This window comes from Sipha flava, unplaced genomic scaffold (genome assembly GCF_003268045.1).
Source record: "Sipha flava isolate LNK unplaced genomic scaffold, YSA_version1 79_pilon_pilon, whole genome shotgun sequence".
NCBI lineage: Eukaryota > Metazoa > Arthropoda > Insecta > Hemiptera > Aphididae > Sipha > Sipha flava.
The window spans coordinates 402,570-427,936 of NW_020273620.1; the positions used below are offsets into that span (position 1 = coordinate 402,570).

Consider the following 25,367-nt stretch of genomic DNA (forward strand, 5'->3'; position numbering starts at 1 on the left):
TGTAATTAATATTATTATTTCGTTATAAAATTATGTTTTAGTAATAAACAAATAAATCTTATATAATAATACTGCCTTTATAGTAAATTGTTATATGTGCAGGGGGCGCGGGGGAAGAAGTTCACAACGGGTTACTTTACTTTATATCAGCTATGGAACGGTATTTTTTGAACTAAAACCAGCGTCTATCTTGAATTTTTTTTTCAACTGTATATAATACTACGATAGAAATATAGAAATTTTCCAATTATGTACTCAAAATGATTGAATTATATTTTATCGGTCGATTAATACATTACTATTTAAAAAAAAAATGATATAATGGAAACATATTGCAATATTTCTATGCGGAGTATTTCGAAATATTGTAGTTAAATTATTATCAATAAATTAATGAATGTTTAAAATTCATGGCAGTCGCATTGGAATTAAAAATAACTGGGAATCTAAGCTATAAAGTATAATAATAATAATAATAATAATAATAATAATAAAAATAATAATCGTAATAATAGTAATAATATTAATAAACATAATAATAATTAATTATAATAAAAATATTGTTATTAATTATTATCTAATAATTTTTCCCTCGATGATGAGTTTGCTGGGCCAAACAAAACTGCTTGCAGTTTTCACCAAATATAAGTTCGAATTAAAGTTTATTTTATTAATCTCGCGTAGACGGAATATCATGGACCGTGCGGGCCGATGGTCATATCCAACCAAGCATTTTCGGCGTACAACAGCTACCCGGTAAACAGTAATGACACGAGTGGTAATGCGGCATGCAGCAGCAGCGTCGCCGGAGGTGTTTGCGGCGCGGGCGCCCTTTCCTCGGGCTCCGGAAACACGTACAACAGCAGGAGAAGCTCGTACTCGCCCAGTGACAAGTCGAGAGGAAGGGACAGCATAGCGTACACTCACGGCAATGATATGCCCATTGCAATCACTCCGTGGCACAGGAGCATCCTAATTCTATTCGAGGTATACACGTTTTTGACTTACACGTCCATATGTTTAAAATGTGCACGTTTTTGTTATCGAATACGTAATATGTAAAAGTTAGTAGATCGTGATTTAGATTAACGCGTATGGTGCCGAGCTTCCCGTGTGTATTTCTGAATAATTATGTAGACCAGAAGTTATTGCATAGAACATTCGCGTCGTATGTATATAACTTAGCAACATATTAGCATACGTATTATATACGTCGATAAGATCAAACTATTATATATTATACGGTTGATTAGTGTATAATACCTAGGTAGCTATAGCCGTAATCTGTTGTTTATTTAATTATTTATTTATTAAATCCAACGCGCTACAGGTCAAAGTATTATCGTGTTATAAATCGTTATCGCATTACATTGATTAACGTATTAATAAAGAGTGAATATGGGTATTGAAAAAAAAAACATCAAACAACAAACAAATAACGATTCTGCGGTTGAAAAAACAAACCACTGTTCGAAGTTTAATTTAATAATAATTAAGCTTACTAAGTGCAGAAAGTAAAAATGGGGTAGTTTTTTTTATTTTATTTTATCGGAAACAAGAGAGCTCTATTAAAAAGTCAATACATACAGAGTCGCGTAGGAAAATCCGACTGCCTATAGTTTCAAATGAGAGCATGCTACACGGAACTCGGCAACAGATAATAATTTCACTCAATTTATGCTAAGCAAACCGATTCACATCTAGGAGTTTCCTACGCTTTTGTGTCTGATCTTACGGAATATATGTATGGGTTGTTTGGCAGTTTCAATCATAAGCTGAGTGCACTTTAATCGACTAAATTACTAGTAGTAGTAGCAGTAGTGTAGTGGAGTGTAAACGCAAGTGACGGCGTATAACGACTTATTAATTTTTTTGGTTGATACGTATTAATTGTTATAAGCAGGTATATTGGTATATCAGCTATACTGTATGCTTTAGAGCTATAAACAATATTAACGAATGTTGACCTTATTTAATACAAAAATCAAAAATACCAAACATATTTTCTTGTTATCACGTTTATTGGGAATAGTTATTGCTTTTAAATTTTACACGTCCATTTTATTTTTATCGTTTATAAATATAGTTTAAAAATCTGTTACACTGCTAACAATGATGACGTTACAATATTTTTAAATTGCATTATATTAATTTTGAATTCAGATCTTTATTTTATTAGCTGATCTTATTACTCACTGATGAAATAATAGGGGTAATGGGTAGGAATTCACCCCAATTAATATTCTTACTTATAATTGGCATAAACTCAAGACTTTTTAAGCACTACATCACATAGTAATAGTAATAGTAGCAGTGCAAATTTAATTCAGTTCAAAATAAGCTGCGTAGGAATAATCAAACTGTTGGATAAAATCAAATAAAAATAATGACCTTCGATGTTTAAAATTATAAGCGCTTATTTAAGACCTGGATCATTTGGAGTATGAATAAAGTATAATTCGTAATGTTCGTATTTATGTGTTTATACAAGCAGTTCTTAACTTGGAAAAAAAATAGTAGAAATACACATATGACGCATACAAATTATACGTCCCTACCTAATTAAAAACTGAACCATTTTTACTCCTTTATGACATCCTCAAACACGTTACCAAAAACCAACAAATATTCGATAATTTATTATGCTCACTTTCAATGTTTGAACCATAACCTCAATATATAAATATAGTGTATATGTTTTTTGTCTAAAAAGACTAAAATCAGTCAAAATTCTAATTATAATAAAATAAAAGTATATAAACTACAGCCATTCTACGTAATGGCAATAAGTACACTATTGTGTATGCTAACAAAAATGTCCGATATTAATGTTTGGTTATTATCATTTATCATGTATTCCTATAAAAAAAACCTAATACATAAATATTATACCTACATGTCTTGTAAGGGGTATATTTTTTATAAAAATATATTTATTTTTATTTTGTAAAAACAAAAATTATTTTTTTTTTTTTTAAATAGTAAGAGTACGCTAAAATATCTGATAATTTAGTTGGGCAATCAGTCCCCCTCTCTTGAGTAAAACACTGTATTAAGTCACTGTAATATAATCAGTTAACAATATATTCTGCATGTTTTCAAATAGGCAATTAGGTTATCATGTAAAATCATTAATAGTAACATAAAAATGTAATGTGTAAAAATTTCTCAGAAAAATTTAGTTTTTAGTTTATGTTTATGGGTTATAAAATACTACTTTCAATTTTTTGTATTTTAAATTTTAATCTGATTGATGCAAATGATAATTTTAGTCATGTTTAGGACGAGATAATAAAAAAATTATTCTGTATGACCTTACGTTATTTTAAAATAAATTGTTAATTTACAAAAAAAAAAACTAAAATAATTTTATCATTCAATTTTTGTTATTTACTATTCACTTAAATATTTTGTAATTATAATAAGAATTAAACAACTTAGAGAAAATAATTAATTTCAATGCTATAATTTTGCAACTTCTAACACGGGTACAAAATAAAAAAAAACTCATGTAATTGAAAAAAAAATATTTTATTAAACCTATTTAAAGTCATCTTAGTGTATTTAATCATAACCTTCCTAATAAAATTGTTAAGTTAAACATGCATGATACTTTGAAACAGAAAATAATAACCGAACGAATGAGTATGTATGTTTTCGACAACTAACCCAAATTATGAACTTTTTGATTGTGACCGTAAACTGTATTTGATAGCTATTGAACGTTTATTTAAAATTATTGATTTATAATTAATATAGGTCGTTGATTATTAATTAATTTATACTCGCTAGTGTAAGATTTTACATTTTTTAATTTGCATAGAAGATCTGGTGATATAAACATTTATTTTTATTTTTAATACATACGATAGAGAATAGTAAAATTGCATTCTAATTTTAAAAAACTCAACTTCTTATTTAATACATACTAAGCATGAAAAATAATTATCAAAAATATGCAAATATATGCAAAATAAAATGTTGTACTATCCTGCATAAAATGTTTACTTTACTCAAGATATTACGATGATATACCACGAATTTGCAAAATAAACAAGTTTAGAATTCTAATTACTATGACTTAAGTACACAAAATATTCTTATATACATTTACAAACTTAAGATACATTTTAAGACATATATATTTATAATTTATTTATTAATCTTTTGAATAAAATAAAATTAAACTTTAGAAGTGAATTATATAAAGATAAAAAACTATGGGAAACCAAAAATATAATAAAATAAATAAAACACTGAAATATACAGTTTAATAGTAAACATGTAACTGGTTTTTTATTATTTCTACAATTTATATTCATTGTGTTTTTGTAAATGTTGAACATTTATCATAATTTGTTTGCCATTAACATATTTTTAACAATGAATACTCAGAATACTTGATGTGATTAAAAAAATATATAACAATATTAGCATCATATAGGTACTACAATACCAGTAGATAAGTCTTATCGTTGTAACAGCTAAGCAAATCCATAGTCTCGTATGAAAATCGCCGAGTAAAACCAATACAAATTTATAATATACGGTTTTAAACTGTCAAAACAAATCAAAGAGTGCTTTTTTTCCGTTGTGTAAAATATATTGAAATATATTGAAATGTTAACGAGCAAACAACGGAATGTATATAAAACGCTATTTCGTGTTTCTACGTGTATTCTTGTATAATACGCACGAAATACTTTTTGAACGTGCACGTATGTTTGTCCTGTGAAACATTTCTTACCATATAGTTGCCAATAAAACCATGTCAATTTCATTAAAATATTAATTAATTATCATCGGACGATGTATAATATTATTCATGTTTAACTATACATTTTGACCGAAATTGTAATGCACATGTATTAATAATACTTTCGATAATATTCATTATTTTTTTATTGATCATTAATTCCAATCTGTTTTTCATCATAAGGGCAATATAAAATATTTTACTCTGTTAATAACCTAATATGTCATTGTGGCACGGTTAATGCAGTAATAGAGAATAGAAAGATAAATGACTGAAGTACATCAAAACATAAATATCGTACGATTAAAGTATTTTATCCTGAATGATATAGATGAAAACTGCCCTTAAGATTTGTATTACCGGGGATCTGGACGTTGAACCTATGCAGTTGTTATGATGTGTTTGTTCCATTCTCGATTTCAATCCCAGTTGAATATACCCACTGAATCCCTTACGCTTTTGTTCTAAACGACTTCAACGTAGTTTTGAACATGGTTATGTAACATAATATCACGAAATTACTTTGTCATCACGTTCAATTAATTAAATCTTCGACTTTGACAATCGTCTCGTATGCGTCTACTTTATTTCTGCTCATAGTAGTCGGTATATTGTATTACGTGTTTTTCCAATATGTTTGCCTTCTCAGCTCATGTAAATTTGATTACAGTGCAAACTCGATTATGCAATATAACGTTAATTATTGCCTGTATTTTCATTTTAGACTCTTAAATAACACGGAAGAACCATAAATCAATTATGCTTGAGAAATGTGCTCCCTTTTATTAGTTATTCGTTTGTAACTAATAAGTAATAACTAAAATTAAAATCACATATTATTGTTGTATAAATTCATAATACAGCAAGTAACAATAATAAAACTTTATTTGAAGTTTTTTTACTTTTTATTTTATCATTTTCCATCGAATATACTGACATTAATGATTTTCAATCGGTTGAATTTTTCAAACATTTTATAAAATAAGTAAATAAATAAAAAAATACGATATTCTATTACTAAGTTGAAGTATCGTAAAACATGAAAAAATAACCCAATAACATTTTAAATTACTATACATCACGTATGCGTAATAGTACAAGATACTACTTTTAATGTATGAAAAATATTAATTGGTATTAGAGATCTTAGTTCGTACATTCTAATATGTAACGATTCAAGTATATCAATAACCCATAACACTTGACATTTAATTAATATGAAATTGGTTTGCATTATCGTTTATTAACCCCACTTCAAATTTAGAGATTCCAAACTTTCTACTCTGAATATATTTTTGATTAATTGTTTACTAACTATATAAAATGAACTGTTGTATAACATAAATCGTAGTGTTGTCATATTTACTGCGAATTATAAGTCCTTATTGATAACAGGTACATGTAATAATATAATATTATTGAAAATCATGGTATACAATACGTTTATTGAATTCAAGTGACTTTTATTTGGTATTAGCAACAATTACACACTTACAATTTATATAGAAAAATAATTTTTTGGAATTGACACCAATAAAAATGAAAAATCCTTGGACAATAATAAAACATGTTCAATTTTACTATAACATAAAATATTAGTCCAATATCTACGCGTAGACAAGGAAAACGCGGAGGTTTAAGTATATATCTCCATTGCCCTTTTTTATTACGATTTTTATTATAATATTAATATTAAGGATAAAATAAATAAAACAATTGATACATTTTTTATTTTATAGAAATATTTTCAATATTATTATTGAATTCTATGAAAACAAGTAATTAAATAATTTCCATTTACTTTTAATTGGGTCACTGGTACTATTAACTCCTACATTTTTACAATTGAAAAATAACAAATAATCTTTCACAAAATAATTTCTAATTATTTCTTATTATTATTATTCTTATTTTAATTTCAAGTTATTTAAATAGTATTTAAAAGTGTGTTGATAATTATTTACGCTTCTTCAGAAACTATTTAGTTAACACAGTGGTGCCAATTTGAAATGTATGCTCCAAAGGAAAAATATAATACATACACTAACCATTTACTTAAAATACAATTTTTTGCTATATACGAGCGCAAAGAACACACAAAAATATGTAATGGTAATCAATTGAATCAAAATTATTTAATTAAACCATTTTTATTTTAATTTCCAAAATATTATATATCTGTTGTTTAATTATGAATATATTTAAATACGAATAACTAAACCCAACTAAAAATATACATTTAACCTAGTGCCTAGGTTTTTTTTTAACATGAACTCTTGATTTAGTTTAAAATGTAATGTTTAGATTTTGATAACCATTTACGAAATTTGTACTAAAACCTAATTCTATAAACGAAAATCTAATAATTGTTTTTATGTGATCTTTAAATCTTACTTGCTGGGTGTCATCAATGGGTGCCTTCCCTTATCCGTCATAAACGTTATTTTATATATACCTATTTATTGTACAAACATATGTATAGATTGTAGATTACTTAATAAAATAAAAATAAAAAAAATCTTACTTATCGTATTATTTTATTTTTATTTAAGACATGGTTAAGAACATCCAAAACTGAACTAAATGAACAGCATTCCTTGTGTGTGGAAATGAGAGAATTCATGCGTATTGTGAATCACATAGGAGGAGAATATTCCCAGTGGTACATTGAAATGGTTACCGAATTCAAGGAGCTTGTAAGTTTTTTTTCATATTTAAATTGTAGTATATAAGTATTTTAAGTATTAAACTCTTTTTGTTGAGTTATACAAACTAAAACATCATATTAATAAGTAAAATAGATATTTAAAGTCTTAAAATTATAACTTAATTGCAGTGAGTTATAATGGTTTTGATAGTATGGAGCCTTATTTTCTATGTTCATAAATATACACATACAATAATCTATATTAATTCTTAACTGATGAAATTATTATTTTCAGTCCATCGAAATCGAAAATAAAGAAAGAGATACTGTAATGGATTTGAACAAGGAATATTTAAAGGTAAAATATATTGATTTTTTTTTTCTGAATCAGTTTTAGTTATTTTATTTAATTAAATGGTTTCGAAAATTGTGTTATTTTAAACCCGTAATATTCTAGTTGTTAGCATTCAATTTACTGACCAAATTAGTTTAGAATCTATATAATACGAGTATTCTAAGTATTCAGAATTTGTGTGGGTTATTAACATTATAAGCTGGTGTCCAGATACTATAAGAACATATAATAATAAATCTAAAATTTAAAAATCCCTGTTAATAATAAAAAAAATTTAACCTTTTATATGTATTAATAGTTTGAAAAATACTGCATGTCAATCTGAAGTTGCTTAAATCGGTTGCTAATCGGAAAAAGTTTTTCTTCTGTTCTCAATCGTTACTGATAATCTTAATTCGAAATATCACAAGAAATAGTCAAATTAGAGATATAATAAAAAATTAATACTTTCAACAAAACCTCTCTTAAACAGTAAACATTAATTTTAATTATACACTTCAGTGTCTGTAATCGAATAGAAAATTCAATGCCAATAACTCTGTACGCTGTCATAATCATGGTTGTAGTCTCTGAGAAACGTTGTAAGCATATATATTAGATTCTTGGATAATTTTGTTGTCATGATATCACAAAATAAATTATTCAACGTTTTGATGATTTCCATATGAGCATTAAATTATGTGGTTTCGTTAAATTCTAATAGAACTAAATATTTTTTCATTCGAAAAAATTTAGGTATCTATAAATACACAGCGTTTATGAGTACCCGGTGATTTCAGTAATGTTTACCGAATAAAAATATTAACTACGTTGGGCATAAATCGTTCCCACTGATCTGGAACACAATTTAGGCAGTAATCTATATTTTCTTCTTTATTCTTGTGTATATCAATTTTTAACTATAATTTTTACAATAACTTTTGTAATGTATTTATTAGGTGTTTTCCGAATATCTCTTTCTGAAATCAAAGGTAAACTTTGGCGTTGAAACTTAGGCAGGTCAAAATTAATGTTTATTCTTATATTTTATAGGTGAAATTAAATTTATATACAAAATATACAAAATAAAACTTTAACAAAATATGTCTTATAAAATTAGTTTATGTATGTAGTTTTTCTTCTTTTTTTACAATATATTGGTATAATACGAGATATGAAGAGATTTAAGAATCTAATTAAAAATAATTTCGCCTTGAATCTTGTATTGACCGACAACAATATCTACGACTATGTCGTCCTTAAAAACTAAAGGAAAGTAAAACTACTATAAAAAAAAAAATCTTTTAATGTAAATTATTACGAACACATTGCTCTTTTTGAGTTCATAAATATTAGCCAAAAATCGAAAATTAACATGGAACTAGAATCAGGTTTTATCTATTATAGTATTTATAATTAGCTAAGTGTTATATTTTAGATTTTATTAATGTATCGTAATAATTGGAGCTCCCTTCTATAATAAATTATTTTATTATAAAATTAATGAAAATACACTAATTAAATTATTATTTTTATGTTTCAAGCCATATTTTGCATTTTATTCACTATTGTCATTCTGAAATGGTTTGCCTTACTTTTAGATTTATTAAATTGGATATTAATAGTGCAATCGTTAAACTGCACTGGTTGAAAATTAAAAACCGTATGTTGTTGGAACATAAATAAATAACAGTTTATTTATAGTTGTAAATGTATTGTATTAAGAAAATTGAAGTGTCAATTAAACATATTAAGTAATTTATTTTATATTCAACTCTTAACTACATCTTTTAATATTTGAGAGTTCAAAAATCCTTTAAATTTTTATTCGAAAAAATGTATAGTTTCAAATTTGTTTAAAAGCTTATGTTATAACAGTTATTTTAGAATAGAAAAATAATATGATTTTAAGTATACCAAACACATATTTCTACTATAAAGTATGATATGAGTTAGATATATTTTCTTTCTACGCTGAATATTATACACAATTCAATATCAGTAGTATCGCATGTTCATATTATACTAATTGCTAAGATTAACAATTTATATATATATATATATATTTTTCTTATCTAATATTTATGAATAATACTTATCGAAATTTCAAGCTATTTATTAAGAAAGAAAAGAAATAAATAATAATTAAATTTTTTTACTCAATTATTGAGTAATCCACAAAAAATATTTTTTATTATATACTTCAAGAATTATTTATTTTAATATAATTAAGTTTCAGTACAGTATAGTGTTATTATATATTGAGTTTCAGAATACTTTAAGTATTGATTACAAAGAGTAAAACTTTTTATTCATTTCCTTTATTGCTCAAGTGATGGTTCAAAATTCGAATTAAAAAAGTTATTTATTGTAAATTAATAGAAATTAAAAAGTTTTATTTATTTAACAACTAATTAAAAAACGCTGAATTCTTAAAATATATTTATATATATATATATATATATGTATACAATAAATATCCACTGTTTGCATTATAAGTTATTCAAACGATCACGTTAGCTTTATATTGCAATGTTATTCTTGTAGTATATTTCTTTTATCATGTATTAGTTCACTTTAAGCATCCTTATAATTTTGATAATAAAACTAAAATCAATCATTATAAGCTAATAAGGAACTAAATAAAACATCGGTATTTGCGATCTTTGTATTGCCCAAAATTATTAACATTTTATGTAGTCATACTTTAACTACACTCATAGTCACTTTTTAATCTCTAGCATAGTAATTATTTACATTTTATATCATGTAAACTACCCAGTGTTACGGACTGTTTATCAACAAAAAATACATGCAGAACCAAGCTATCAGGCCAAAGTCGATTTTGAGGAAGATTATTGCTGTTGACTCATTATATAACTTGTGATTGAAACATATTAATAATTCAATAATAGGTATCATTATAGAATACATGTTTCCACTCGATTGACCAGACGGACATTGCCATATATAGTTGTTATAGGTTATTGATATGTGCATGGATTGCCATTTAAGTTATATTTAACATTTATAGCTCACATTTTCAAATAGAGTCATATTAACTACTAAGCAGTATTATATAAATATTATTCTCCAATTCTTCATAATAATATTACAGTTATGAGATAAAGTTATGTCGACTAATTTTGAAAAAATATGAACAAATGACGTTCAATGGTGACTGATTCAAAATACAGTAATAATATAAAATACAGAAATAAGAAATGATGTATTATTTATACACAAAAAAAAATCCATTAATCCCGGTAAATGTTTAGTAAGAAATATAATATAAATTATTATTCGTATATTTCTTATCAAACAATGATTATAAAATTTAAAAATATTCAGTAAACTATACATTGATCTGCCTAAACTGCCTAAAGCATATGTCACTTATTTTTGGCGTTAACATTATTCTAAATAATAACACAACTAAGCTTGTTAAAACAATGTAACACGTAAAATTCGGATATAAATTGACGTTGATTCGTGCTATTATTTATAGCTAAAGTGAATAGAAGTATCAATATCCACTTTGAAGTAGATAAAGGTTGATTTAAACTAGTAGTAGATTATTTTTATTTACTATTTGTTACCCATTTTGATCTTCTTTATTAATTTAAATATTAAAAAATATCTTCCGTAAACATTTATTAACACTTTCAATTCAGTAAAATACATAATATGTATTATATTTATATTATGAATAATTCGAAAATTTCACGATTTTCTGCGTAATCATTTACGTATAAGTATATTAGTTTGACTATTTTTTATAATCCAATATTACGTCTAGTTTAGCATTCGTAATTCGTAATCCACATAACGCATACATCAGTTGAACAAGATTACTTTTAACATGATTGAAAAATATTGTGGAAAAAAAAAATTATACAGATTGTAATAAAGAGAACGTTTCTCATAAAGTTAGCGTACTTTATTGTTTTATCAATTTACATCAATGCAGTTGGATACTTTCAATATTTCTCTGGGGAAGGTTTTAAAAAATGTATCATAAAAATACTACTTTGGGTTCACTTTCCGGACCTACATTACCATAAACCCTTACAGTTTCTTTTGAATATCAATACAATCACATTTTTAGTCTGGTTTATATTATAAAACATTTATAAATACCTATCCAAAATATGTACGATTTAATAAAAACAAAAATGTATTATTTATAGCAATTTTTTGTTTAATAAACATATTTAACATACGTGGTAATATATTTGTGTGGTATAAAAAATCATTCACGTTTTATCATCATTGATTTATGTAAAATGCACTTTGTAAGTAATAGCCTTGTTGAAATTCGAATGGTGTTATATTTTAAAATAATTCAACGGTTGTGACTTTTTACGTGTCCTTTGTTTACGTTTATTTCAACCCATCGTTATGTTTACCCATGAATAATGAAAAATATCCTATTAAAAATAAAAACATAATAATAATAACGTAGTGAATTATTCTATAGTATGACACGCAATCATAAACGCTTATTATTTACTTTGCTTATTTTGAGTTTAAATCTGTTTTTTTTCCCCGAGAGACTTACTCGAAGATAACCCCTATAGCCATTAGTACGCCACTCAGGGACATATTTAACCTCCCATCTGGGTGGTAGACAATAGTGCAATGGATTTTTTTTTAAATCTGCTATACATATGAATACCCAAGGATTTGTTGAACATTTTGGACGAGTACAATTTTTTTTTAAATATTAATTTAAATGAATTATCTCCAAGTGCACTTCAATGTACATGAACATTATCACTACCGCTAAAAAGCAAATAACCATATAGAATAATAAATATCATGCACAATTGTATTATTTACTCGTCGCGTTCTCTCGATTCAATATTTTTTCTATTCAATAATTTGTTCAAAATAATGCATGAATTATTATTCAATTTTTTAAAAATTCGACAGAATCGTTTCTGATATCTTAAATAATACGAAATTTGCGAACGAAACCACTTTTTCAAATGTTTCATTAATAAATAAATTATATTATTTAATAACCATTTAATTCATAAATTATTCAAATTATTTGTTAATCCATACATTACCGTTTTTAACACAATATACTAAAAAATACCCAAATAATTATTATACAGTAGATTGTCAATGATTATTCGAAATTTATAAGAAATTTTTCTAGTAGTATTATTACCATTATGCTTTATAATATGTATTAATTTAGATCAACATTTATTTCTTGATAATCTCATTGATTTTAATGTTGTATACGGACTAGTTTTAGGTGAGATAATTGATTTTTATATGTTGATAATTTCATTATAGTCTTGGTTTGATTTCGAAAATATTTATATAGTTTCTATGATTTCCATTAAAAATTTCAAAACGAGGACTGTAATGACTTTACCAAAATTTGTAAATTTATTAAAATTTTTTTTTTTTTAGTCTGTCTTTCTGTATACATGGTTTTGACTAAAACGATTGCTCTGATCATCAAATAAAAAATAAAATATAGAAAATAGATTCTAATTAGTACATTTGAGAAGTAGTTTTTCTTGGATTTCTCAAAAATGTTCTTAATAATAGTGAAAACCGAGAAAAAAATTGCAAAAAACCTTTAATTACTACCAATATTCATACCTTTACCGCTAAAATCGCTCATTGTATTTTCACACTCTACTCTTATTTTTGTTTGAGTCGTGTACACAATTTCGATCATCGCAATCATAGAGGTTTCTGAAAAGTTCAACGTACCATATTATAAAATTTAGTTCTAATATTATATAAAACATCTGTAGAAATATAAATTGATCAACTGGACCTCTTTAAATCGGAATTTTTTTTTTTGAGAATAATGGTACATTGATTTTAAGTTCAAAAGACCAATATCGTTCAACAATTTCTGTATTTCACCCGACCGTGAAGCCTCAATGGACATAAAAGTTTTATTTATATAAATGTACATTATTTATAATAAGGTGCACAATCGTCACATTTAATACACATTTATGTTGTAATAAGTTAGGATATTAGAGTTTGTAATTTGTGTTCCTATGTTGAACTTTTTTTGCAATAAACCATTGGACAAATATTTATATAATTCGGTACACGAATACGCGATAATTATACGAGTTATTTTTATGAAAACTCAACATTTTATTATATTTACAGAAATTTCGACACTATGTATAAACTCTTATAATTTTTGTTTCGTTCTTACGATCTCATATAATATTCATAATGATTATAAATTACATATTATATTTGACCGTTGGCATTTTCAAAGACAATTTACTATCAAATATATATTTTCAAAAATAATAAATTGTATTATTCACTATGCACGTGTTTATTATAAGTTATTGTAAGTTTGTACTTGAAATGTCTACGATTTACAATAAAATCCTCCTCGGTATGGGCGAATTTTACCGTTCACGGGGAACGGCAAAATTACCATGCATACGATGTAACGAATTATTTCTCGTGAACCTTTACATTTAGTCGGGATGTCTGATCAAATATACTTTTAATTGAAAAATAACGACAATCTAGCCGAAACGTTATTTCACGCAGACTGACAAACATCGTTTGGCGGATTGTTTTCGAGGCGTTCAAACGAAAATGTAAAACGATATGTATACTACTCAAACACACCAATGCTTGTTCAATGTAAGTCACATCCGTCTTAGCTGGAATTTAATGCAGCGCATGATGACGGAAAACGTTGACGATTTCAATACGTAGTGGTATTTCTCGTGCCTCCGACTTAATACAGTTATTATTATTACGGTTATTCCGATTATTATTATTATGATTATTGTTATTGTTATTATTTTTATGCATTACCTCTAACCGTTGGCGTGTTTTCCCGAAAACAGTTGCAGAGCGCAGTGGTGGCCGGCACATTGCACTGCAGCGTCGACGAAGCGATCGGTTTGGCCGGGTTGCAGTTCCGCATCGAGAAGATCTCGGAACAGAACAACCGCACGCCGGACAGCCTGGCCGCGAACAGCCCGGACTCGCTGCTGGACGGCGGCGGCCCGTGCTCCGTGCTGCAACCCATATCCGAGGACAAGGAGCACTATCTGCAGATGGACGTGCCAGCGTCCGCGTCGCCGCCAAGGCAGCCGGACGACGACGACGGCCACGACGACGGCCGCGACGACGACCATGAAGACGGCAACGACGTGGACAACGCGGACAACGCGGACAACGGGGACAACGCGGACAACGCGGACAACGCGGACAACGGGGACATCCCGAACGCCGTGTTCGACGCGAACGCCGTGTTCAACGCGGTCACCAGCCCGACCGTCACCGATGAGCCATCCACCACGAGGATGCGTGACTTCTTCTTGCGCATGTGTCGGCGCTCCTACGCACAGCGCCGGCACAAGAACGTGCCGGAACGTGACCCGTTCGGCATCGTGCACAAGGTGCACCTGTACGTGCCGCCGGACTACCGGAAGCCCACCAACACGGCCAAGTTGATCAAGGTCAGTTAAGACGCGCAGCCGTGTCCCGTCCGCGGGTCGGCCCGCAACGTTACGCGTTCCGTTCCGTTCGGCCAGCCGGCGGTATTATCGTGTTAACGGTGTTCGGTGGACATGCGCGTATGAGTAGGAAACGTGCCGCGGCGCGACGCCGATAAATAATAACCGGCAGGACCGTTCGTAAGAATCGTTCGATGGAGGGGTTAAAAATTGTACTCGTTACGTTAGGTAAAAGGTAAATAAAAAAAAAAAAATACGCGTCGGAGAGGGTCCGCGATAAAAAATATCACGATCGAAATTCAATGAATGCCAACAAATGTCTAAACAGCTTGAACAGCTGACTTGTCAGTGAGAATATGTTCTATCGATGGTTGCGTTTACAACGATAGTCGACAGTAGATGGAAAGTGCGAGAAATTTAAATAGAAATAGTCGTAATATCTAGAAAATTTGCACTATTAAAAGAAAAATACATAACTATGTATGAATTTTCAAGTCAGTTCAATTTTTATAGAACGGCGACTAGGTATATTCTTAGTAAAAATTTATGTAAGAAGATCTTCGATGAAAGGAGTTAGAACCTCACTCCCCTCCCCTTTGTGCTCAGGCCTGGTGACCGGTGTAGGTAAACTGGTGACAACACGAATCGCCGGTCAGCGGTTTCATCGTTATATATGATATTATTTTCCACCTTAAAGCGAACATTTTATCGTCACTTTTTACTGGAGATATATAACAAATAGGGATTTTTAATATGCTATAATCATTTGCAATCACATAGATCTAGTGAAGCTAATACGACGTTGATTGGTAAAGTCGCTTAAACAGTAATTATTGTCGTCCGTTACCGATTTTTATCTAATTTTGACGTTTCGATTTCTTTAAAATTATTTGCTACCCAAAAGCAACGTATTGCATGTGTTCTTGCGAAGGAACTGATAATAATAATAATTATTATCACAAGGTTTAACACGAACATATTTTGACCCGAATCATCAAAGTTTTTGGGATGAATCCGTTCCATCACCAGACCAACCAAATTTGCTGGTAATCCAATGTGTATTATACGAAAATCAACAAGAAAAACGATCTGATCTACGATTACTTCTAGTGTTTATTTCAGGGGTGACCGGGGGAAGTATTATCCTCGTTCAAGAAAAATGTATTTATTATTTACTTCTATGATATATCCCCCCTCCCGAAAATGTACAACACCTCCTTACCATCGGGATATAAGGTCTGAAATAAACACTGTTGACACCGACAAATCAAATCTCGACGGACAAAAAAACCTACCTGTGTTGGTGGTTCGAACTGCGATTTCGTTCATCATAGATCGCTGATGTATTCGATTAATGATTGAGAAAAAAATCACTCACAAGACGAATTTAATAAATACATCATAACAAATAAGATAATAAACACATTTAGATTATGATCAACCGTGTTCAATGGTCATCAGCCTTTGTGTGTAGGTGGCTCAATATATTTAACCAATTTGCCATGCAACTCTTTTGAAAATAATGTTCAATGTGAACACCCAGCACCCTTACTTTTTTCTTCTACCATAACCAGTAACCTGATGTAGATCAAATTATTAGTAATTGATATCAAGAAAAGAGCCGGTTAATTTCTCGTCAACTGTTTATCAAATTTAATTGTTTCTCACGAATGTGGTAAGTACATTAATTTGTTTAACGAAAAAAATAATTTGTGAAAATGTTTTGTACATTTTTATTTTTTTTAAACCATCGCATACATATAGCGCAAAGTGGTAAAGCTTATAAATGTACGTATTCCTACAATTTTTTAATTTTTTAGCAGTCCATTTAAAATCATTCGCGAACCGTATAAATATAAAAGTGACCAACTTTATTAGGACTACATACTCGTACTCTACTGTAATGTATCCCTAAAGAATACAAAATAATAAATATCTAAAACTATAATTTTATTATAACATGTATTGTAGTGTTATATGATAATTTAGGTAGAGGCATACTATTATCATATAATTTCAGTTCATATCTTATTTCACTAACTCACGTCAAAAAACATTTCGTGAGTATGAATGCGAGTAGTCTCATTAATATCACTCTATCATACATATCGTGTAATGAATACATATCATTTAATGATATCGGTGTACTTGTAAGTTTCATTCAAGTGTATACTAGTGTATAAAGGAAGACTTCAAACTAATAATAACTAGTACAATTATTTTCTTTTTCTTTTTTTAATAATTTGAATACCTTTTTTTTTTTTTTTTTTATTGAAAACTTTATGATACAATTAGTTATAGTATATTTACAATTTGGAATATATTGTGATATTATCTAATATCAAATAATATTTATCACATATTATATGAAACGATAAAAAAATGGAAACGTGGTATCACATGAGACACAATGAAATAGTACGAGTACATCACGTGAGGTTAATTAGTTTCTAACATATCAAAACAGTATTACTCATCATAGAGCATATAACTTAATGTTATGTGACGTGAGTAAGCGAAATGAGATGCAAGTTCACGTGATTTGATAGTAGTGTGTCTCGACCTCAATTGTTCGTTCATCCTGATATCAATGTTTTGTCATTGCGTAGAATCGTCAAACCGTCACCTGAATCCAAAATTCGAACGCATGGTTTTTTACATGTCACTACAACCATTTTTGATTTTTTCTGCGGCAAAGCTTATTGAGATGATGGGCTCATAACCATTGTGGTCGCACGTAGACGTCGTGTTTTTCTGTTTTTAATCGATTTAGATTTAAGGTCTATCTACCGTGAAAACAAATATATAGACAATACGCGAAATCGTATCTCACGCCTTTCTGTTAATTTACAAATACATTGAAGGCATTTTCTCCTGGTGTAAGCCTGACAGAGTGTCATGAATTATCCATTGATAAACCAAATTAGAACGCGCGTTCATATATACATATGTAAATTGTACAAGATTTTATTAATTAAACGTGACACGAATTATAGATATTTTTCACAATAATACTTTTTTCGTTTAGTTGTTGTTTTGTTTAATTTTTACTATTTTAGAGTACCGTTACCAACGTCGATATATTTTATCTTTATTACGTAAAAAAACAATCGGTTTGCTAAATATTTTAACTGTCTTATTTTATTAATCATAGTCGTCATATGAAAGAAAATAAAATCATAATCATTCATTAACCTGTACATTGTTTCTAAAGAATACTCGTGTCGTGAGTTTTAATTTTTTCCAAAAATAAATAAAGCAATACAATATATTCAAAATATTCAATGTATGTAATAATTTTAAATCCAAAAAATTCTTCTTTTCGAAGTATTTTTGTTATAAATTGTATGCCTGTACCAAGAAAAACAAGCATACTCATAAAAAGTACTTTACATTATTAACCCATTAAATAACATATATTTTATTTTTACTTAACAAAAAAATGGATCTATTATAATAAAAGATTAAATAATTAAAATAAATAATAAAATAAAACTCTAAAGTATCCTTATAATATCAATTTATAAGTTAACGTCATATTTCTAGCTAGTTATGTTTATTTTATAAACGTATAACACTCATCCAGAATACTTAATAACCCGTTATAACTTTGATAAGACTTTTTCACTTCGGTTCCCAGAATAATTTTATTATATTATGAGAAAAACTTTTAGATTAATACAATTGCAATTTGTGTTCTAGTGATATTTTTTATGTGCAGTGAACTAAATATTATAATAAAGCAAAGAAAATTTAATATTTTTTTTAATTACATATTTATTCAAATTATATTTTAAATCGTACAACGATTATATTCGTGACAATTTATTTCCAATGTAGTTAGACATGTATTGTTAAAAAAGAACAGAATTCCTCTTATGTGCATTTTTTTAAACAACCCAAAAAAATGTATAAGAAATAAAAAATATTAAACCATCACCACCCGTTAAATATAGATCCATGCATAATGTATAATTTTTGTGTATATAAGTAATTTATAAGTGTTGAATATTACAAACATTTAAAATATTCAATAAGAACGTTTAATGAGTCGTATTTTGATTCTAAAATACAATATTACAAGTAATTAATTACATATTGATAGACATTATTATAAAATGGATGTTCTTATTATGTTTAAGTAATTTTTTAGTGATTAAAATTAATATAGCAGACAATTATTGTCTGTGACATTAATATAATTTGTTTCTGTTTATGTTTAAAATATAATATTTACAAAATGCAATTAAACACAACTTGAAAAGACAGGGTTAAATATGAAAAAGGAGACAATTTAATTTAAAATCAGTCGTCTAGTATATGGCTCTCTTCTGAAGTATCCATCTCTACAAAATATCAGAATATACCAGATAAACTTATCATTTTTAATTAATATTTGTTTTATTCATAATTATTTAATTTAATTATATTAGATGTTTTTTTAAATCAAATACAAATTCAAAAAAAAGAAATACAATAAATTAATTAATTCATTTGTGGGCAATAGTTAAATAACATAATTTACTTGGGTAGAAAGTAAACTTTTCAACTTCAGGTAGTACAAATTATGAATGTGTATGAGCTGTCTTACATAATTTCTTATCCGTATTATAAAATAGTAATATATGACGTTCACTTGATTATCATAAATAACAAAATAATTCGTAAACGAAAGTTTAAACCCTACTGTTTGTTAGTAAATTATTGTTCAAGTTTCGTAAAAAGTAGAACAATTTAGACACTGATTATATTCTATGGACTTCTTGAAAGCCTATTGAATATTGCTACCTCGGGGATACAATTTTTATTATTCCACAAAATGTATATTGTTTATTTGTTATGTATATGTAATGTATATTTATTTAAAAATAGTACTAGTATATAAGCATTTGCAAATATACATTGATAAAGTTTATAAGTTAAAAATGTGTTAAAACGTGTTAAAAAAATGTAATAAACTAGGGATATCATTATTTTTATAATTACAACAAATGAATAATCTAAATTTATTTTTATTGCAAAATTATCATAATTTCTAAAGCTTATGAATTATTTTTCAATCATTATATTATGTTGTATAATTTTTAATATTTTATAAGAGAAGCATTCTGTAATACTGAAAACGTTGTACTTAATTAATTTGATATTACTTAATGTTATAACTTACCTTGTTTAACTTAATTATATATCATACCATTGGGGTTTTTGAAATTTTACTTAAATTCAAATCAAATAGTATAACCCAAAACCTCAGTTAGTCATAAAAAGTAACTTGGATTTGACTTAAAAAACCAGATTTTTTTTTTAATCAAAATAATTGTTTATAATTAATAGATAGAATTAAATATTTTTAAGACATTTTTATTTTTTTTTTATCCAGAGAATCTACGGGTAATTTTTTTTACTATTCCAATTGGATCATTTTTTAATAAAATGTTCTTTGATTTGCTTTTTATAAATTAAAATTGGTTAAAGGGCTTCGATTCATTTTAACACAACATATTCGTATAACATATAGTTAAAACTATAAACATAAAACTAAATGTATGGTTAAATAAACTAAGTTTATAATTACGAAATGTTTTATGTCTAATACTATTAACGATTATTATTATTGCTGTTATTCCTCTTTTCAATCAAGATGCTAAATAATTGAAATACTGATTAGACTACTCGTAATTTATAATACATCCATATCAAATATCTAGATATCATTTTTTTTTTTTTTTTATTATTATTAATTTCTATAAAAATTAATAAAATATTTTCTAACATAAGATAATGAAGTTATATAAATGCACAACGTATAATTTGTTTAGTATTCATATTTTAAAGCATCAAAAATAATAAATATTTTTACTTTCATAGTTTCATACTAACTTATTGGTGTTGTTGATATGATAATACAATTCATTTATTTAAAAAAAAAAAAAAAAAATTTACCAATTAGCATATTAATCGAATTAGATGAAATATATTGATTATGTTTAATCTAACATTTTTCTTCAATACTTTAATTAAATTAATTTTAATTATGATTACCCTAGATGATAATCAATTTGTTTATCATCAGTAAACAAAAAAAAAAAAATCAGTATTGATAAAGCAATACCTAACGTTAAAATATTTCAAGCAAATTGTTACTATACGTTTTTTGAAGTTATCTATGTTATGTGTATCATTGACTAAATTTAAGGTTTTACTCTTTAAATTAAATATCACCTCAATTCTATTATATTTCATTGTATTACTCAAAAACAGCACATTTTTGACAAAAAACAAATATGTAAAAATAACAATATCACATAATTATATTCTTATTTTTATTTAATATTTATTATCAAAAAAATTCTTAATTATATAAATTAAAAAATAAATCAACAAATAAATAAATTGTATTTCAAACAACTGTTTTTTATAATTTTTTTTTTTTTAATAATTTTTAAGCATAAAACATTAAAACTTCTATAAAATTATGAATAAATTTTAGTTATTATTTTATTTGTTTTGTTTAAATGTACATTTACTTTTCCTGGAAATGTTTACAAAACTTATTCGGCTAAAATTGATTAGACATTTTAAGTTGAATTTTAAATAAATATGAATACTTACTTAGCTTATGTAAGTTAGTTTACCTTAAAGTGGACTTATAGTAGAGTATACTTAGAATTATCGCTTATTTTTGATTAATTAAAATTTAATGAAAAACACTATTGCTGAAAAATGGACCATTTTTATAATAAAAATGCTTTTAATTAATAATAATTATATAATAACCAAATTTAAAAATAACCTAAAAAAATATATTAAGTAATTTTTGAAAATATTTAAGTTTTATATAAAATGTAAATTTCATTATTAAAGCTACTTACATTGAATAAAGAACAAGTAAATAAATAAATAAAGGAAATGTGTAAACAATACAATGAAATTGTCTTCGAGGTGTTTATAACTATAGTTAAAGTATTATACTATACTTCATGTTTATTTTTTATATACAATAATATTAATAAATGTTTAGTTCTCTGAGACATTTTTGCAATTTCAATAATCCCGTTTAGATTCAACAACAATGATAAAAACGTATTTCAAACCTTTTTTCCAAAATAATTGAACATTTTTTTAGTTTGCCACCGACATTGCTTTATAGGATTTAATATTTTATAAATATAATATTAATTATAATTATAATAATAGTAATAATAATAATAACACCTACATTGAATTCAATATATACAATACATTTACGAACATTACATTTATGAAAATATTATACGGCCAATAATGATTATTTAATAATGGTCATAGTGTAATATGTCTCAAGGTACGGGCATTGCTCATTAAAAGTGCAATTACTCTTCAGTAGTTTTTTTTTTCTCTCTTCTGCCTAACTTGAGTGTCATTCGGTCGTTAACGAATGAACGGTAGGGAATGGTATAAAGCAGTTTTATCGCCGGCCCATGTGTTCGTAAGCGTCCGTGTAAATAAAAATATTATTATGCAGTGTCGTCCGATCGCACGGTGAGCCACAGTCCCATGTTTTTCCAGTTCGTTTATTTCATAGTAACGTGCTTTTAACAAACATAAAGGGTGACTTAATTTTCGTTTTTGTGCGTGACTCTTTATTTTAATAAAAAATTTAATAATAAAATAAATTATTTATAACAGTTATTATTAAAATAATTTATATTATATTTATTTTATTTTTTGTTTTTTAATATTAGTAAATAAAAAATATATATATATTAATTTAGTCGTGTCGCCTATGTTGTGTTTTATTCGGAATTGCTGCTGTTACGTTGGCGACGAGGAAAAACGCAGTAGATTTGTGATCGGAAATCTTGGCGAATCGGTCAGTTCAAATTATCAAATTATTATTATTATTATTATTATTATTATTAATTATTATCAAATTATTTTGATTTTTTTCACGAATATATCCTACAAGCAACTGCACATACTTCGATATCTATTATTTTTCTTTTGACCACATTAATTTAGTTACACGGTTAACTTAGTAAAGAGAGACTTCATAGTAATACCGTCAGCATACTATTGTGAAAAAGTATCATATTTTTAAAAGATGTAAATCGAATAAATCTAAAATAGCTCACTTGCGTTTTATCTGACCTAAAATGACGTATAATTAATTAGCTCTCATCATGAAATATTAACTCCAACAGGTGATTTTATTACTACATCTATGTATATGTGAACAATATTATGCTGTTCTTATATTAACGTACAGACGTATATAATCACGCGAAACATTAACGAGCCAATGAGTTGTAAATGAATGGTATCAATATTTGGATCATATTAATAAATTAAAGATTCGTTATCTTAATTACACATATGGAATTCACCTTCTCTCAATTTACTAAAATAATTATTTTAAATTATTATCATTTAATTTCTTAAGTATTTTCATAAATAATTGTTTTTATTATATTAATGACACATTTTATTTATGAATAAACAACATCTCCAGTGAATATTCAAATATAATACAATCATATTTACGTGCATGTGTATAATATATGTAATAAAAATATATTATATAAGTATGCCTATATAGTAAATATATATATATATATATATATAAAGCAGTCGATATTGATAAAACTGCAAACCAGTATAATAGATCCATAAATGGAACAATGTTATTGGAAAGTATGAAAGAAATTTTTATAATAATCTAGTGTACCTATTATTATTGTGTTCTATAAAGAAATAAGTCCCTAAACCTATACTTTTCATAACTTATTTAAAATCGCTTTTTAAGTAGAAGAAAAATGCCAAAAATATTTTTAAAATAAATCTTATATTTTACGAAAAATTAAGAATAAAACTTAGCGTATTCTTATGCTGTACAATTTTATTATTAACTTGCAGTCAAAATATAATGGATTTATGTAACTTTCTAGATTCCAAAAATTGTAATCCCTTTGAATTTATTTAGTTATCTGCTATACAATAAATCAATTTCATATGATCATGAAGAATTCTCTATACTATTTTCATGAATATTAACAATTTTAAACTGTATCATAATTTGTTCTTTTACGATACATAACAAAAAAATTATTTTTCAGATTTTACGGAAATTCAATTTTACTAACAATATTATTCAGTTTAAATGAAATTTTTAATAATATATAAGTCCATGAGAAGTATTATAATTGTTTATAACCAGAAATTAAACTTTTTGTAATCGATTACTTCGAACTATATTTTAAGATAAATTTTTTTTGTGTTTATTGTTACCTTTATTATTGTGTAGTAGAGTTTAAAAAAAATTAGCGGGTTAATAGTATACAAAGTATATACTTATAGTTCACTATTATTTATTTTTATCGATAACCTTTGAACAAAATTATAGAGCATAGCTAATAAGAACTATAGGTAGTTATAGGTGATTTTAATACTAAAATAGCAAACCCAAATTGTAAGTATCCATTTATTTTCGTTTCCTAGTAGTATATTTTTTATTAAAATAGTAAGAAAAATTCAGTGAATAGTATGTTGATATAATATATTACAGATGTTGTTTAAAAATTATGAATAATTTATGATAAATGTTTTCTTGAAAGCATATTTTCACAATTATAATATTTGAATAATATTAATAATTATGTTCATTCAGAAAATAATAAAAACAACATTAGTCAAATACCGGAATGTATGTTATCTTCGTTATCAAAGTCAACATCAAGTATATACAGATTTGAGCAGATAGAGGTTTATTATACCCATATGTTCATTATCGTTTATTTGGCACTTGAAGTTGAAGTTCTGATGAAAAATTATTTGTTAATATTTTAGAAAAAATGAAAAAACCCTGCACGATTTGAATATTGTGATTTTAAAAGCGGAAATAATTGTAAATGTATTTTTTCTTATGTGATTAAAAATAATTTTATTGATATAAAATATATATTAGTTCGAAAATAAAACGAGTTATTATTCTTCGATATTTACATTTTGAGCTTTTATGAATTTAAATTATAAGAAACAAAATAATTTGCATTTCTTTGGAATGATTTATTCTTTTTAAGACCGTGTTGCGATTCTTATCTAAGTGGGTTCTATGTAATTTTCGTGGTAGGTATACAACATTCAAATTTTACCATACATTTCATTTTTAATAGT

At 26.5% G+C, this 25,367-nt stretch overlaps 1 protein-coding gene across 1 annotated transcript in view; it reads left to right on the plus strand.

The window, feature by feature from the left end:
- Window positions 1-25,367, plus strand: part of LOC112692993 — a 348,829-nt gene that overhangs the window by 290,322 nt on the left and 33,140 nt on the right. The window contains exons 26-29 of the mRNA XM_025567839.1: window positions 685-987; window positions 7,309-7,452; window positions 7,699-7,761; window positions 14,601-15,218. Of these exons, the coding sequence (XP_025423624.1) occupies window positions 685-987; window positions 7,309-7,452; window positions 7,699-7,761; window positions 14,601-15,218 (1,128 nt within the window). The remainder of the gene's footprint in view (window positions 1-684; window positions 988-7,308; window positions 7,453-7,698; window positions 7,762-14,600; window positions 15,219-25,367) is intronic.